This window comes from Dreissena polymorpha, chromosome 12 (assembly GCF_020536995.1).
Source record: "Dreissena polymorpha isolate Duluth1 chromosome 12, UMN_Dpol_1.0, whole genome shotgun sequence".
NCBI lineage: Eukaryota > Metazoa > Mollusca > Bivalvia > Myida > Dreissenidae > Dreissena > Dreissena polymorpha.
Window position 1 is genome coordinate 15,965,069 of NC_068366.1, and position 17,886 is coordinate 15,982,954.

At 35.9% G+C, this 17,886-nt stretch overlaps 1 protein-coding gene across 2 annotated transcripts in view; it reads right to left on the bottom strand.

Moving 5' to 3' along the window:
• Positions 1-17,654, bottom strand: part of LOC127852183 (NADP-dependent malic enzyme-like) — a 72,687-nt gene extending 55,033 nt beyond the window's left edge. The window contains exons 1-7 of one of the 2 annotated variants that reach the window (XM_052386058.1): positions 17,431-17,654; positions 15,772-15,901; positions 4,809-4,967; positions 4,252-4,376; positions 3,101-3,176; positions 1,946-2,107; positions 371-474 (exon numbers count right to left, since the gene is read on the bottom strand). In XM_052386058.1, coding sequence (XP_052242018.1) covers positions 371-474; positions 1,946-2,107; positions 3,101-3,176; positions 4,252-4,376; positions 4,809-4,967; positions 15,772-15,901; positions 17,431-17,492 — 818 coding nt within the window. In that variant the 5' untranslated portion in view covers positions 17,493-17,654. The remainder of the gene's footprint in view (positions 1-370; positions 475-1,945; positions 2,108-3,100; positions 3,177-4,251; positions 4,377-4,808; positions 4,968-15,771; positions 15,902-17,430) is intronic. The other variant, XM_052386057.1, reaches the window with a different exon arrangement.
• Between the last annotated feature and the right edge of the window lie 232 nt (positions 17,655-17,886).

Below are 17,886 nucleotides of genomic sequence, written 5' to 3' on the forward strand. Positions count from 1 at the left end.
AATGACACGTTTTGAACTGAACTATTTAATCTTTCGATTTGAATTATCACTTGTCCATTTGTTCTTCTTCAAAACGTTCGAATGTTTCATATGTTATATTACCTTGTTTACCAATGGGATGGAACATGCGAATATTAATATTGATGTTAATCGTTTATATCTATTTAAGTTTCAATAATATATGAACCCGGTGATTAAGGAGAACTTTTAAAAATCGTATTGAACTATGTTTCTTCTGATATTGCATACACGTACAATCTTTATATTTATGTTTTATGTGCATGCCTTTTGTAAACAGGTGCTTGTCGCGTAAAATATGCTATTAATATATAGAGAAACACTTATGACATAATTAAGGTACAAGGCAGACCTTTTCACGACGGCGTTCATAAACTCGTCAATCAAGGCGTCGTACTTGGCTCCCCGCACCCGCTTTTGCTTCAATCCGATGTACAGCGGGTCCTTCAGAAGGCCCTGTGGGGGTGGGAGAGGAAGAACAAGCAAATGAACCTTGCTCTGGGAAAACTGGGCTTAATGCATGGGCGTAAAGTGTCGTCCTAAAATAGCCTGTGCAGTCCACACAGGCTAACCAGGGACGACATTTTTCGCTTTTATGATAATGTTTCGTTCAAAAAAGTCTCTTCTACGCGGAAAACCAGTTAACGCGAAAAGTAATTAACGCACATGCATTTAACCCCGTTTTGTCAGAGAGAAGCTTACCGGCTATGTACTGATTAAGGCATGCATTGATTTCACAACTAAAATGCGCCATTACAAGAGCGGCGTTAATAATCATCACAGTACATAAGAAAATATGTGAAATGAAAAATCAATTTTTATATAGGATTGCATTGGTTCTTTTGTTTGTAACTTGTTATACGAATCTTGGCGTTATATTTGAACTAAACAGATTCCAAATTTCCACAATCTGAATTCAAACCATGGAACATGCTCTCCGATTAGCATGCATGAATAATTTTACTGTGCACATCTTTTACTACCAACCTTTGCTAAATTCCATTTAGACATTAATTAAATTAAATTATAGATAAAATCAGATTGTTTAAAGTGTACGGGCCGATACAATGTTCTTGATCAAAATGGCCCACGTAAATTAGCATTTAGTAGTAGTAGCAAGTCTATTCGCAGAAAAAAAAATTGCGTGTGCTATCTATCGGCACGTTTTAACAAAGTTAAAATGGGGATAGAAATAGTCATAGAACATACTACATTAGTTGAATTCAAAATTGTTGTTCCTTTTTGTCAATATATAATAGTTTACTTATTGGTATTGAAATTTTAAGTTAAAACAATTACTAAGTTCCAAGAATACGGTCCAAAATATATCATATCAATTTTTGCTCTTGGGCACCTGTATAAAGAATTGCCGAACCATTTAAATATCGCCGTAAAAGTAACTACTTTTGGGAAAGTTACTTCATTGAAAAGGTTACTGCTATTGAGAAAGTTACTGCAATTAGGAAGGTTACTGCTATTGGGAAAGTTGCAGATATCTGGAAAGTGACTGCTACTGGAAAAATAGTGCTATTGGGAAGGTAACTGCTATTGGGAACGTTGCTGCTATTGGGAAAGTTACCACTATTAGATAAGTCACTGCTATTGGGAAAGTTACTTCTATTGAGAAATTGACTGCTATTGGGAAAGTTATCTCTATTGGGAAAGTTATTGCCAGTGGAAAAGTTACTGCTATTGGGAAAGTTACTGCTATTGGGAAAGTTTAGGAAAAATACCGCTATTGAAAAAAACGTTACTGCTATTTGGAAAGGTACCGATATTGGGAAAGTAACTGCTATTGCGCAAATTAATGCTTTTGGGAAAGGTACTGCTATTGGGAAAGTTACCGCAATTGAAAAGGTTACTGCTATTGGAAAAGTGACTGCTATTGGAAAATTTACTGCGCGAGGAGTTTCACTCAAAGTCTCACCTCGTTATCTGTCCCCACGTCTATAAGTATGGGAAGACATAGGTGGGGCGGCATCCCCGCCAGGGCGGTATAGAGGGCCAGCTTTCCCACGGGGATCCCCATCCCGTAGGCCCCTAGATCACCCAGACCAAGGATCCGCTCCCCGTCCGTCACCACGATCGCCTGCGAACACATGGATGCCCAACAGATATTTGAGTCTCTTTGAGTTAAAATTGCTTATTTTAGCTCGATTGCATTAGAAGTGTTTACGACTTATTTGTAACGCTCGCGAGTCCGTTTCTTGGGCCAAGAACCAGTACTTTAGAACGCCCCTCAGCTGGGTCGAACCCGTGACCTCCCGGTCGCTAGGTGGACACCATATCCATTACACCACGGCGACATAACACAACTATCGATACATCGAATAGCGACGATTGATGATGTTGTTGCTGCAGCTTTTTCTGCTCCTACATAAACTACTCTACTGCTGCTACTTCTACTACTTGATTATCTACAACTACTACTAATACCTCTACTACATCTACTCCGCCTCCTCCTCCTCCCACCACCGCCGCCGCCGCCACCACCACCACCATCACATCCACTACTACTTCTTATAAGAATACTAATACCTCTAATGCCTCTATCTATACTACTACTACTACTAATACAACTACTACTACTACTACTACTACTACTACTACTACTACTACTACTACTACTACTACTACTACTACTACTACTACTACTACTATCCCATAATACAGATTAAAGATTATAAGATTATAGTAATTGACATTTTATGTAATATTTTATACTGTGAGCAAAGCTATAAAATAACGTCATGCTAAGTAGTAAAGTATTGGCGCTGTCAGTGATTTGACCCCTATATCACATACTTAGCTGGGATATTTATTAATTGATACCCAAATCGGAAGTTTTTGAATATTTCATCAATGAATTCGATTTTAAATAACGCCCATTTAAGACAAGTGTATCCATTACCTGTGATGAAGTAACACATTATCGAACATAAATACAAAAAATACGCTCTATATTTAGTACATCTCAAACTAGGTGAACAGTTTTACAGTGCGGACTGCACATGCTTATCTTAGATGACACTTTATGTGCATGCATTAAGCCCTGTTTTCCCAGAACGAGGCTCAGCAGTACCTTGACGTCATCCGATGGCCAGTTACAGATGATGTCATAGACGTGACCTAGGTCGTGTATAGTGATGTAAAGGCCTCTGAAATAAAGAACAAAATATCGATATTTCAATAATTACATTTGAGATATGTGTACATAAAAAATTTACATAATCGTTCATAATTAAGCGCTTTTGAAAACTCTCTACTTGCATAATTTCATGAAAGTTGATGTGTTGAGTCCCGCGATAGATAATTACTTTTATGTTAGCATTATATAGAAATGACAATACGAATATATTTGATCTGAAAAACTAGCAAGGAGATATGTACATGTACATATGACAAAGCTGTCTTCTTCAAACCTGTAGTGCGACATGAAAAGTATTATATTATTTGCGGATAGAAATATAGCATGCACAATTGTTAAGATCATGCGTTAGAAACTTAAAATCCGTATAATGTACGAGCTACAATATAGTTATTGACGTCAGATAATACGGAATTAAGAAGTCCATATAATTGATTTAAAGAATTTGTTCTGGAATGGAAACCGGACTTATAGAAAGTAAATCAATACATGAAGAGAGAAAAGCAAGCAAATAAGCCGCTAAAGGTTTATACAATGTATCGCAAGATCTTCTCTAATTAGCAACATGTTGGCAATCTACTGAACTACGTCCTGTGTATTTCTGTTGTATGGCTATTTAACTACGAAGGCTAACATTTCTGATTTAATTTTAAAGCAATCAGAACAACACATTAATGTTTATTAAGCAAAGCATGAAGATGTATCGGAACTATTTGTTTTGGAATTTTAAATAATTACACTTTGGAATCCCAGTTGATTTTAATATCTGTTTCATTATGAAAATCAATAAAGCCATATTTTGATTTGCCAGCTAAACAGATTGTCTGAAAGGGACTTCTGAAGATCGGCCTTAGATCGTGTACTTGCAATGACTCTCGGGGATTCATGAATGTGCGTAAAATTGACGACACTTTCCGCATCGACTGCATTTGCGCTAAGTAAATACTTCCTTTATACGAACACACTATAAAATCGGAGAGTGTCGCCCCTAATTTGGGATGACACTTTACGCACGTGCATTAAATGCCGTTGTTTCTAGAGCTTGACGCAATTAAATTGTAACGTAGATTTGGGGTCCTCCTGACCTTGGTTTCCTGAGGGTGAGGCCGTATTTGAGGCAGGCCTGCCCCACTGTCGGGGTGTAAATGATGGGCATCATGAGCTCCACGTTTTGCATGATAGTCCGGTAGAAAAGCTTCTCGCTACGGTCCTGTAAAGGGTAATACATGAAGTAACGCGTGTTCAAGCGTGAATAATTAAGATGCCATTCTTGCTACGGTCATGTTACGAAGTTGCAAGTGTGCATGAGCGAAGGGTCAAGAGGCGAGAGAGATGCGTGCGCTTTTCGCTACGACAATCGAACATGACACGTTTGATCATCATCCGTTACTAGAATACATCGGTTATGAACATGGGCATGTGTAACTTTAGTCATGTTAAATCATCTGCAATTTGAAATTTATTGTAATCAGCCTTGATGGTTGAGTACAGATTATGGAAAACCATAACCGGGACATGACGGGTTCAATCCCCACAGTTGGGAGATCTCCAGAATACAACACGTATTGGTTCTACACCTGAAACGGAGGGCGTTTCAATAAGCTTTCGATGCAATCGAAACAAAAATAGACTGACGACCCACCTGTAGTGACATCATGTAGATGTATCGGTCAAGGTCATTGTCCCAGCGGTAGAAGTTCTGCATGACGAAATACACTTCCTGCTCCGGCGTCAGGATCGCCGGGGGAAGAAGCCCCTGGAGACCCAGGAGTTGTCGTTCTTTCAGCGTAAAACACATCCCCTGGAAAACAAAGGGACGCAATCTGATTTTGTTTCCTACCATGAGTTGTCGTTCTATCACCGCAAAACAACCTCCGCCCATATAATACAAAGTGACACAAGTCTTATTTATTTATAAAGACTCATGAGTTGAGAAGACTCTTTCATCGTAAACATATGCCCAGCAAAACAAATGGACACAATCAGACCCAAGAGTTGTCGTTCTTTCAGAGAAAAACAAATCCCACGAAAAACAAAACAAATGGACACAATCTGATTAATTCACTTAAACACAGAAGTTGTCGTTGTTTTTACGCGAAACAATGCCCTAGAAAACAATGGAACACAATCTTATAAATTCACTTAACTTCACCTATGTCGTTCTTGAAACAAATCCATTTTTTAAAAAGGGACAAAGTCTGATTAACCTCAACGCAGGACTTCTTTATTGCGTGAATCACTTTCCCTCTTTAATTCTTGAAATCAATCAGAGTCGAATGGGTTTTCTATTGTTAGTGACAGTTTCAACTACCTAGTGAGAAATAAGCCTTTACTTATTTCGATTTTCGTCGTCAAACGTATGAAATCCCAATCCCAGATTTCACTTTCATGAAACATGTTGTCAAATTCGAATAGTTCTTGTCATTACAATGATTAATTGAATGAAAATGTAATGTATATGGGCCGTGCTCTGTGAAAATGGGGTTTAATGCGTAATGTGTTGTCCCTGATTAACCTTTGCAGTCCACACAGGCTAATCAGGGACGACACTTTCCGATGTTATGATATTTTTTGTTTCAAGAAAGTCTCTTCTAAGTAAAAATCTAGTTTATGCGGAAAGTATCGTCCCTGTGTCCGATGGGATGACAATTTATACACAATTCCGATGAGGTATTTATTGATATTTTATTCTGCTAATTGAAAAGTCCTCAAAATATTCTAATTAATAAGATACATTCAGTAACTTTTGAGAAAGTAAAATATTGAAAACAAATTATTAATATATGGGATTCACAATTAAAATGAATCTGATGTAAATGCTACTTTAACTCGGGCTTGACTCATTTTTGTACATACAACATTGTTCTCTGTTATATTCCAAAAGGACAAAAACCTACGTTTCTACTAAATATAATACTTTGGGATCAACACCATATGTATAATATCTTATTACATAAAAAATCTTATCTTCAAGTTGGAAGTCAACACTTATCTACACAACCTATATCGATTTCCCAGTCATTTATATATATTATTAAAAGTAAAGTGTCGTCACTTGCTGTTAATGACTGAATGTTTCATTGGCTTTAACAGATGGTTTAAACATGTTATCAATAAATGAGATGCTTATTTATGCAACCTTGACGGTTTGTTGATTAAGGTCTTGTTCTGATGTATACATTTCCAATGGATACTGTTCTGCTTACTTTTACATTTGGTTATTTGATACTGTCCTACTTAACGTAACTTCTTTTATCACATGCTATTCCCTCTTTCCCATGTAATACAACCATTACATATTTTTTTATTATATACCTGTATAATGCTTTTAACAAAATACAGGTTGTATCAATCGTTGAAATAAAAAATCCCGTATTACGCTTCTTGCTGTTTCCAATTCCGTATTACCATACTAGCCGGACTACTTTCTTCGATCTATTTAATGACGTCACATAACGCGCACCGAAAATAGGAAACCCCCCATATTACGCAATATATTACGTAGTACATCGTGTGACGACATTTCTGTGACGAAATACAATAGTTTTATTTAAACTCTCTGGAATTTAAGGACAGTCGGACGTGGTGTTTTTTAACAGTAAACTATTTATTTTAAACGAACGAATGCAGAACGTTTTTCAGAGTGTGTGTTTATCATGCATCAATATAAATTTCGATTGGAATACAATAATAAGATAGTGTGGTTTAAAATAAGTTTCGATAGAGACATGGAAGAATAGAAGTGGAAGTGCATATCGTTTCAACGCTTATGTTATAAACATCGAATCAAAGTTATCAACTTAGTTGTTATAAATATTGGATTTGATGTCATTAAGGTAAGCGTGTCGGAATCCTGTGTTTTCCCGGTTCAAATGTTTACACGGTAATTTACATAAACTGTATTCATACGCGTCTTAAATAAACTATGGCGTACTGTTGAAGTCATTGTTTTGTCAGTTTTGCTAAAGCAAAAATACAATTGTTAACTGTGTTCGTTAGTTGTGTGTATAATAAAAGGAATATTACGCTAGTCAATTGTTCCAAGAGTTTGTATTCAGTCTCGTGGCTTGTGTTATTTCGCATCACACTCGAGGCTCCGCCTCTCGTGTGATACGTCATCACACAAGCCACTCGACTGAATACAAACTCTTGGAACAATTGACTAGCGTAATATTCCGTATATATTACACATGTGTAATACAACATTTTAAGCGTGTTCATTGGCTTAGTTTTCGTTTATTGACCAATCGCATTTTGGTATTTTGCTGAAATTACGTTGCAACGTCAAATGACGTCACGAAATGTAAATAACATTCTGGATTCATCATTATGTTTGCGTAAATATTTATTTAATTTGCTCATTTAAAAGCATGTGATAAAATAGATCTGACACTTGTTGTTATATCATACTATATTTTATTAAACTCGTCCAGGAAATTCGTTAGTAAGCTCGCCAAAGGCTCGTTTACTAACAAAGTTCTTGAACTCGTTTAATAAAATATGGTATGATATGACAACTCGTGCCAGATCCTATATATCATTACGTGACACCTGATTAGCCCATGCGGGCTGCACAGGCTTATCTGGGACGACACTTTACGCTCATGCATGAAACCCCCTTTTCACAGAGCACGGCCCATATTTAAACAAGACTCCTGCCATGGTCCGCTTATGATAACAAGTATGTGTTCTTGTTCTTACAAGACAAAAAGAAAGTGCAGAACTTATTACCGCGGAAACGACTACACTATGAGGTCGGCACAGGCTAATCTGGGACGACACTTTACTCACATGTATTAAGCCCCCTTTTCCCATTCATAGATTCTTAAACACCAATGATACAATTTTAGAACACTCGTTAAGTGTGGTTTACAAGTAAGTCCATTTCATATAATATGCGTGTAACAAAATAAATGTATTACTTGGGGTTATTTTTTATTCCGTATTGGAATTTACAAGTGAATTATATCTAAACAGGCAAACGAAACTAATGGTCAAATTATTAAGAAGTTATACATGAACGATGTGATGCTACATAATTCTATGAACATGTACTTAAAGTTTCATTCGGTTACATACGACGCAGCGGTAATTTATATATCAAACAAACGTACGTCTTACATGTGTTATAATTCATTAATTAATTATGTAGAATACACACATGTTCCGAAGATAAAGAAATTAAAACATAAAGTAAATTCTTGTTATTAATAGCATAAGATGAAACTTCATAATGACTCACGATTTTCAGAGCTAAATATGCTCAATGAACGCCGATTAAAACTAGTAACCTCACGCCATGGTACTCTATCCGGGCAACAACGGGATAGGCGTATTTATTTGCGTTATAAAATATGCGTTTTATATCAACGAGCGGAAAAAATGCACGTCAGGTCGTCTGAACTAATAACATAATCAGTTTTAAAAATACTTTAATCGCGATTTAATCTACGCTTTTAAGGACACTTATCATTAGGTATCCTTGATTGCACGAGTCATTGACATTTGGTTTCAATTAAGTGATTAAGAGCTAGTCGCGATATTTCTCGAATATGGCCGGATATTCACGAAACTCCGGGCAGAAATGTGTCTGATAAAAAAACGAGCTTCGAGATCAAATTCAATCAAATAACAAACAACATGACTGCTGTAAATTTAAGTGGATTCAAGTGTTTTACTATTATCAATTTACTTGTTTTACTACAAACAGTAAATAAAACCGTAAAATTATGAACAAAAATGCACACAATCGAAATGAATAAGAACAGTCACACACTAAAATTCCTTCTAGATCTGAAGGATTATTGAGACAGTAAGAACAGTCACACACTAAAATTCCTTCTAGATCTGAAGGATTATTGAGAAGAACAGTCACACACTAAAATTCCTTCTAGATCTGAAGGATTATTGAGACAGCAATCCCAACCATGAAAAACAGTACCGGAGAGGCGCATGAGAACTTTAGATATCAACTCGCGCTCTGGAAATAAATGGGCTTAAAGGGGCCTTATCACGTTTTGGTAAATTTACAAAATTAAACAAACAATGTTTCAGATTCGCAAATCTTCGTTGTAGTTATGTTATTTGTGAGGAAACAGTAATACTGAACATTTACCATGCATCAAAATATCCATGCTATGCATCTTTTGACGATTTAGAAACCTGAAAATTATAAAGCGTTGCAACGCGAAACGATTGCATAATTTGAAGAGTTCTGTTGTTGTTGTTATATTTTGTGGTTCTACGAGGGTTGCTTATATAAAGTATAAAATACACCTCTCATTTTATGAGCACGGATTGCCGAGTGGTCTAAGCGTTAGACTTTTACCCCAGGGGTCAGTGGTTCGAGCCCTGTTAATGGTTATTTATTTTTATTTTTTAATTTTATACATGTTTTTTTTACTGGAGCTTTTAGATTTAATGTTTACATTATCAATATAAAGCATTTAATGACAAACTTAAATACGTGCCAAAATCTGTGAAAAGGTCGATGTAATGCATGTGCGTCGAGTGTCGTCTCAGATTAGCCTAAGCAGTCCGCACAGGCTAATCAGGCACAACATTTGCCTTTAAAAGAGAATTCCTTTAAAAGAAAAAATCAATAAAAGTAGAAAGTTTCATCCCTGATCAGCCAGTGCGGAAGGAACGGGTTTATCTGGGACGACACTCAACGCACATGCATTAAACCCCGTTTTCCTAGAGTGTGGCCAAACAATCCAGTGATTGAATATGTCGGTGGTATTTAGCTCAGTTTCAAGACCATCAAAGGTGATAATAAAGTCAATAAGCTCTTCGCATTACACGAATAATGTACATAATTATGTACAAAAATTGAACTGGTTAACCATGTATCGTTTATTTTCATCTAATATGGAATTAATGAATCATTTGCATTTCTCGCTTTACGTTATTGTTGCCTCATTACTTAAATTTATGGGTAATTGAACTAATGATAGTATCACGAGGAATCTGGTTAATAGTTAAAGGAGTTTCATATTTAATGTGAGATGTTTCTGCGTATATATACACCTATTACTTCTATTGATAGAACAGTATTTTATGTTACGTTTCATTTTTGGTAATCTTGCAGGACAAACATCATCAACAACTTTTTTCGCGAACGAACGAGAAATATTTTCCCGATTTTGTTTTTGAAAATGTTGATTATCTATTTCTACGTTAATCGTTAAAATATTAATATAAGGATATTTGCTCCAAGAAGCCTTCCAGGAAACGTCTTTGTTTTGGTCAAATAATTCAATGAATATGGATACAAAAACCCCCACTTACATACATGCCAAGAATGACGGGTCAGAAAAGTAAAAATGAACGTAAATATTGACGCCGTAGGTGGAGTGCCGAATGAAAGACACCCCGAAATACAATGTAAAGCTTCCTTGCTACTTAACCAATAAATAGCGAACTGCAAACATATTGCATTCACAATATTGCCCCTGACGTAATTGCTATTTACACTTTATGGCACAACAAATGGAAGGAAAACAATCTCCCTACCATCTATCACACAACATAATGTGGGACACTATTTCACCCAGTGAATGCGCACTTGAAAAAGTATTCATATATTGTCCAATGTTTCAATCTAAATCGCTAACAAAGAGCCATTTCATTAAGTACACATATTTACAAATTATTCACGACTAATTATCGATTTTTCTTGTGCCGTAGTTCGCTTGTTTCAATATCTAATGTATATAACGTCGATTGAATCTTAGCGTTTTGCTCAGATAATAGTCAGAGTGTTGGTTAATTTAATAAACGTTCGATATAAAGTTGTTTGTATCCAATTTACCAAAATACCATATATTTTGTGCTGACCGTTTTGTTGTTTGTCGGTTGTTGTTTTTTGTTTGTTGTTGTTGTGTTCTTTTTTTTTTTTTAGATCAAATTAGATCATATTCACAAAATTAGTTATCAACAGTTTACTATTAAGTTTGCGATGATGTTTATAACATTCAAAAATATAAGCTGAAAATCTGTTAATTAACAAAAACTGAAAGTATCCTTAATTAAAAATCGGAAGAGTTCATATTCTTTTTTAAACGAGGAATCGTAATACGTGGAAACCTATGGCATTTTCATTTTGACCTAAGCAACAACGTCTATAACATGTATAACATGAGATAAGAATCTGTCATTCTGTAGCTTTCAAAAGAAACTTGTTCATACTTTGTATTCTTTACATCTTTTCTGGTGTTTAGCTTTTTTTAACACATTTTAAGCGCATTAAACATGTGAAAAGAATATATTAAAAGTAGCTGAAAACGAACATCAAACGAACAGACATTAAACACAACTGATTGTAAACCGTGTATCAAAATCTATGAATGAGATTATATATTTGGCAACGAGTATGAACAACAACGACTTTGATAACGAATAAGTCTCCATTTAAGCCACTGGTGATGATGATGATGATGATGATGATGATGATGATGATGATGATGGCGATGATGATGATGATGATGATGATGATGATGATGATGATGATGATGATGATGATGATGATGATGATATTGATGATGTTCATGACAAAATGATAATGATGAACGATGGTGATGATGTTACTTAATTTGTTGGTTATCATATGGTGATGTCGTTTCGTATATAACCAAGACTTAATATTGATGCTAATTCTGATTATGACATTCGTGAACTTTTCGAGAAACCATCGGAAAAGTAAAAAAAGGTGTAAACGACAGTCCACAGTTGTGGCTTTATAGAGGCCTTTTCACGTTATGGTAAATTGAAAAAATTAAAAAAAGTTTCAGATTCGCAAATTTTCGTTTTAGTTATAATATTTGTGAGGAAAGAGTAATACTGAACATTTACCATTCTCTAAAATATCCATTATAATTATGCATCTTTTGACGATTTAAAAATCTGAAAATTATAAAGCGTCGCAACGAGAAACGATTGAATAATTTGAGAGTTCTGTTGTAGTCATTATTTTGTTGCGTTCCGTGATCACAACTTGACGATTGACTAACGCAAATCTCGTTCCAAATTTTCAACAATTTTATTAAACCATAGCGTTCACAAATTCGCACGGACATGCAAATAACGACTTCAAATATATATACGAACTGTACAATTCTTAGATATGAACGTCCTGTATCTAAACAGTTTGTTTTCAGTTACTAAAATACGATAGCGTAGTCCAACAAGTATAGGACTGTACACCATTAAATAGATATAATGCTTTATGGCTAAGATTCAATGACGCTTCTCTTTGAAATATTAATAACATCAAAAACTGGAATGACTAAATGTATGGCCATTTATATTTCTCAGTACAACCGTTACTATTGTAAAACTTTAATATTAAAAATTATTGAAAATTATAAAGCGTCGCAACGCAAAACGATTTAATAATTTGAGAGTTCTGTTGTAGTCATTATATTTTGTGAAACTACGATGATTACTTATAAAAAATTAAACAATACATCAACCTTTGTAGGGATGGTCGAATGGTCTAAATGGTAGACATTTTTTCCAAGACTCCAGGGGTCAGTGGTTCGAGCACTGTTGAGGATTACTTTTTTCTTTTTCTTTTTTAAATTGTATTCTTGATTTTTTTACTGGAGCTTTTTATATCCAATGTTTACATTTATCAATAGCATTTAAAGGCACCTTTATTGTATTAACTTAACTTCTTAACAAGAGATGTGTTTGTCAGAAACACAATGCCCCCTTCTGCGCCGCATTGAAATAAAATTTCTATTTATCATTTGGCACGTATAGAAATCATCTCCGTTTAAAGGTTATTAATTCACTTAAATTTTGCCCAATCCAACCAGTGGGGTGGGGAGAGGGTCTCACAGTCAATTATGACCATGTCAGACATCACTGACAACCAAGGCATGTGGTTTAAAAGAGATCTTTTTTTCAATTGTATAAAAGAGGTCATAGCCAGAGTTGATCATGTATTTATGGACATAAATCCACAAGTATGTCATGAACATTAAAGAAATTATAATTATATCATTTAAAAAAAAACTTTGAAAAATCATTTAGAGTATAAATAATCCAAATAGTAGATATGTACAGTAACTGTGAAAAGAAGTTAAATTATTGGTAAGGAAATATGTAATATGATATTTATAATTGTATCAATTACTTCCCTTGAAAATAATTGTCTCTAACAAATCTCTATTTTTAGTAGCAAATAATTAAAAGCCACTGTCTAATTTCAGTAGCAAATAATTAAAAGCCACTACCGTGACTGTAGATCTACCATTCAATTTTCAGCTCCATGAGATACACATGCATGCCAAATATCAAGTTGCTTTGTTCAATATTGAATAATTATCTCCCTTTAAAGCTTATTACTTCCTTTTGATTTGTAGTTTTGACCTTAGACCTTGAAGGATGACCTTGACCTTGATCTTTTTCCACAATATGTTTGTCAGAAACACAATGCCGCCTACTGCGCCGCTTTGATTTATTTAACAAAAATATATACGTGGGCAGGTCAGATAACAATGTCATTTAAAGCTTATTACTTCCCTTGACTTTGTTTTTTCGACCCTAGAACTTGAAGGATGATGTAAACCTTGAAATTTTACCACCTGCAGCTCCATGAGATACACATGCATGCCAAATATCAAGGTGCTATCTTCAATATTTAAAAAGTTATGGCCAATGTTAAAGTTTTTTCGGACGGACGGACAAACTGACATACTGACTGACGGACAGTTCAACTGGTATATGCCACCCTACCGGGGGCATAAAAACTAGGTAATGAACCTTTTCATGTGAAATGTGGTGTAACTGTTGTAAAGTAACTGTTGTAAACGTGGAAGATCCTATTTCATTCAGTTTACAAGCGTACTTTTAGAACGACTTCAAACTTATGTCAACATAAGATTCGCAAAATGAGGAAAGTTGATGTTGGCGCATTGACTGTGTATAAAGACATTATCCATTTAAATAGCAAATAGGGAAGCATTATCGATGTTATACGAAACGAGTCAGTTCGGTCAGCCTCGTTCGAACGGAAGAAAAGACGGACTAATCCTTCATGCCCTCCGGCTTCTGTAGGTGTTGGTGGGGGGGGGGGGGGGAGGGGGGCATAAAAGGAATAAATACCAAAGCTCGTATAAAAGGAATAAATACCAAAGCTCGAACACCGTTACATTCGGTTTATGAGCCAAACATTAATTATTCTGGACTATCATCGTACGTGGTTACTGTTTTGCCGCTGTTTTCTACATACAAAAGCAAACGTTGTCATTCAATCCTCGATTTTTCTCGTTTTTCTGTACAGTCTGCACAGACTTAAAAGAGACGACGCTTCCCGAATTAACTTGATTTTCGCTAACAAGGATCTTCCTTTAAACGCAAAATGCCATAATTATATGCGGGATGTGTCGTCACTGATTTGACCGGAAGGACTGCACAGGCTACTTATGGACGCCACTTCAGGTACACGCATTAAGCCACATTTTACACGCGAGGCTCGTATCATTTGAGTCGTGTTTTGAGGAAACTTGGCATAATGCATGTGCGTAAAGAGTCGTTCCAGATAAGCCTGTGCAGTCCGCACAGGCTCATCAGGGACGACACTTTCGGCCTACATTTGATTTTTGCTAAGAATATACTTCATTTAAACGAAAAATGTCATAAAAGCGGAAAGTGTCGTCCCTGATTTGCCTGTGCGAATTGCACAGTCTTATCTGGAACGACACTTTACGCACATGCATTACGCACATGCTCAAAAACAAATACTCCTCGCTCTGTGAAAAAGGGGGCGGGGTAATGCATGTGCGTAAAGTGTCGTCCCAGATTTGCCTGCGCAGTCCGCACAGTCTAATCAGGGACGATACTTTCCAATTTTATGATATTTTCGTTTCAAGATAGTCTCTTCCTAGTAAAAAACTATTTAAGAGGGTAAGTGTCGTCACTAATTATCCTGTGCGGACTGCACAGGCTAATCTAGGGCGACACTTCATGCACATGCATTTAACCCCCTTTACACACAGCGATGCTCATATGCATACAACTTGATTTGTTAACCGTTTGTCAAAATATTGATTATTTATTTTCCATGCGGCTCCTTGTGTGAGGCTTTAACGTTTGTCGAATACGTCAAAGTTGAAATATTACATCTATTATCATACGTATACACCTGTTATAAGTTTTAAAGGGTAACATGTTTACTCAAACAAACATTTATAACACACAATCTAAGCTGTGAATGAAGGCCGGTCAGTGGTAGGATTATCCGGTTGTGGTGGAATACGGGATGTGTTAAGTTCTCTGTACAGAATCTAGAACACTTACTAATGTAAAGTAACTGTTCAAGTACTTAATACATCTCATCGGCTCATGCACCGGGAAAGAAACTCAATATAATATTAACAAGTCAAGTATACGTTTTGCCGGTCCGTTTATGCAGTTGTTAACTTTAAACGGCTGTATTTGTGCAGGCTTAAAGAATGACGTGAAAATTATTATAAAATCATTATATCATACAATACACTATATTTCGTTTAAAAACTACATATATGTTTATAATAACTACACTGAAAATATCACTACGAAACTCATGAAAACTCAAAATTTGTAATATATAAACGTACCTTGTTGTGATATGGGTCCCTTATAAGATCCTGGCCCCTAGTTCGGGGTCGCCCAATGCGGACATCAATTTCCTCGTCTTTTCGTCCTGAACTTCCCTCTGCCATCTCTAGTAGCTTACTCAAGTGAGCTCTGAAAGAATCAAAGCGCAGTTACGATGTGGTCAGGGGAGGTAATGCGTTAAGATACGTGTTATATTTATAGCTTTTTAGTCGAGTGTAACAATGTCCATGGTTGATCGCTCTAGTGTAATGGAGTTCAATTGAAGTACTAAATACATTTGCAAGTAAAAAGTCCGTTTCCTGTTAAATGAACAATCATAATTTTGAATGTTGATAGTGACTGGTTCGCGGGTTTCGTAATTATTTTCAATAGCTTTAAATGTATTAACTCCAAACTATCATGATAAAACTAGTTGGAAGATTGAAAATGAAAACAAAAACGCACACAAATCCTTATAAGGATTCTAAACCGATATATTTGGTTTCACTATTAAATTCAAGTTTTAAACTGAGCAGCGTATTTTCAACGACACTTTCCGCTTTTATGATATTTTTCGTTTAAAAAAGTCTCTTCTTATCAAAAATCCAGTTTAGTCTGAAAGTGTTGTTTCTGATTAGCCGGTGCGGACTGCACAGGCTAATCTGGGTCGACACTTAACGTACATGCATGTAACCCCCTTTTCTCAGAGCGAGGCTCATTTGTATTTGTGTTTATAGTATGGTCTTGTCAAATGTCAAACTATTTGGCAACTTCCCACTTGCCTTGACTTAACGCCTTCGTGGTTAGAATAAGAATTATCTGTTGCTGAAGCAACTCGAATTTCACGTTTTACAATTAGATACTCTCTGAAGACATGCATTTAATGTCCGTTTACATCATGTCCTCTGTTGCATATTCGTATACAGTTAAATAAATATGCATACATAAATGATACATTACAGCTGCAAGAAGGGACAGTTTTGTTAAGTTAGACCTAAAGTGAAGGTCACGCCAGTTGGTGAAGCCCTGGTTTAGATTTCACTTCATCTGTGAACGAGTTTAACGGGGCATATATATATCAACCAATCAAAACCTATTATAAAACAAGTTGATGAAGTCGTTTCTGTCAAATATTTAATTCATAATTGATGCTATAATACCACGTGATACTTCTTTGTATCACACGTTATTGAATCTTTGCAAAAACTGATTGCTTGCATTATCTTCTTAAGGGACCTGAAAAAAAAACATTCGGCTTTGACACAGACATCAAATCTATTAGAGACAATAACAAACATGGCGTATCTACCTGTACATTTCACGAACAACTTGCTGCAGTTTGTTTTGAGTGACTTAATTAATATTATTATACCGATCGAACACGAAATGAAAACAAATGGGCCGTGCTCTGTGAAAATGATGTTTAATGCATGTGCGTAAAGTGTAGTCCCAGATTAGCCTGTGCAGTCCGCACAGGCTATTCAGGGACGACACTTTCCGCTAATATGATATTTTTCGTTTTAAGAAAGTCTCTTCCTAGCAAAAATCAAGTTAAGCCGGAAAGTGTCGTCCCTGATTAGCCTGTGCAGACTGCACAGGCTAATCTGGGACGACACTTTACGCACATGCATTTAACCACTTTTTTCACAGAGCACGTCCAAATACAAGTGTTCTCTTACTCCTTGTCCATCCCAGGATGGTACGTCTGCTGATGCAGTCTGCTCGCCATGGCGTTCCCCATTTTGTTAGTTGCCTTACGTTAACGTTTACGACAAAGAAGCGTTAAAGTTTCGATAATTCCTGACTTTATTGGAAGTTTTTTTAAAGGATAAAATGAGTTTAAATGTGGGGCGTCATACGGCGTCAGTTTCATCAACCGAAGACTGTTCCTGACGTCAATGGTTGCCATAGACTCGACGTCGTTAACTTTACATGCGTTATCTCATAAGTGACGTCATTATCATAAAACATATTCAAATGAAAGTGACAGGATGATAAGCGGCTAACGTTTAGTGTGAATGGTCAAGTGTGCTATGTATATCTTGGCTAGCTATATGTTGAGGCACACAGGCAAAACTATAAAACACGAAAAACGCAAAGCCTGAAGACGAAATCGTACAATACAGATGACGAAA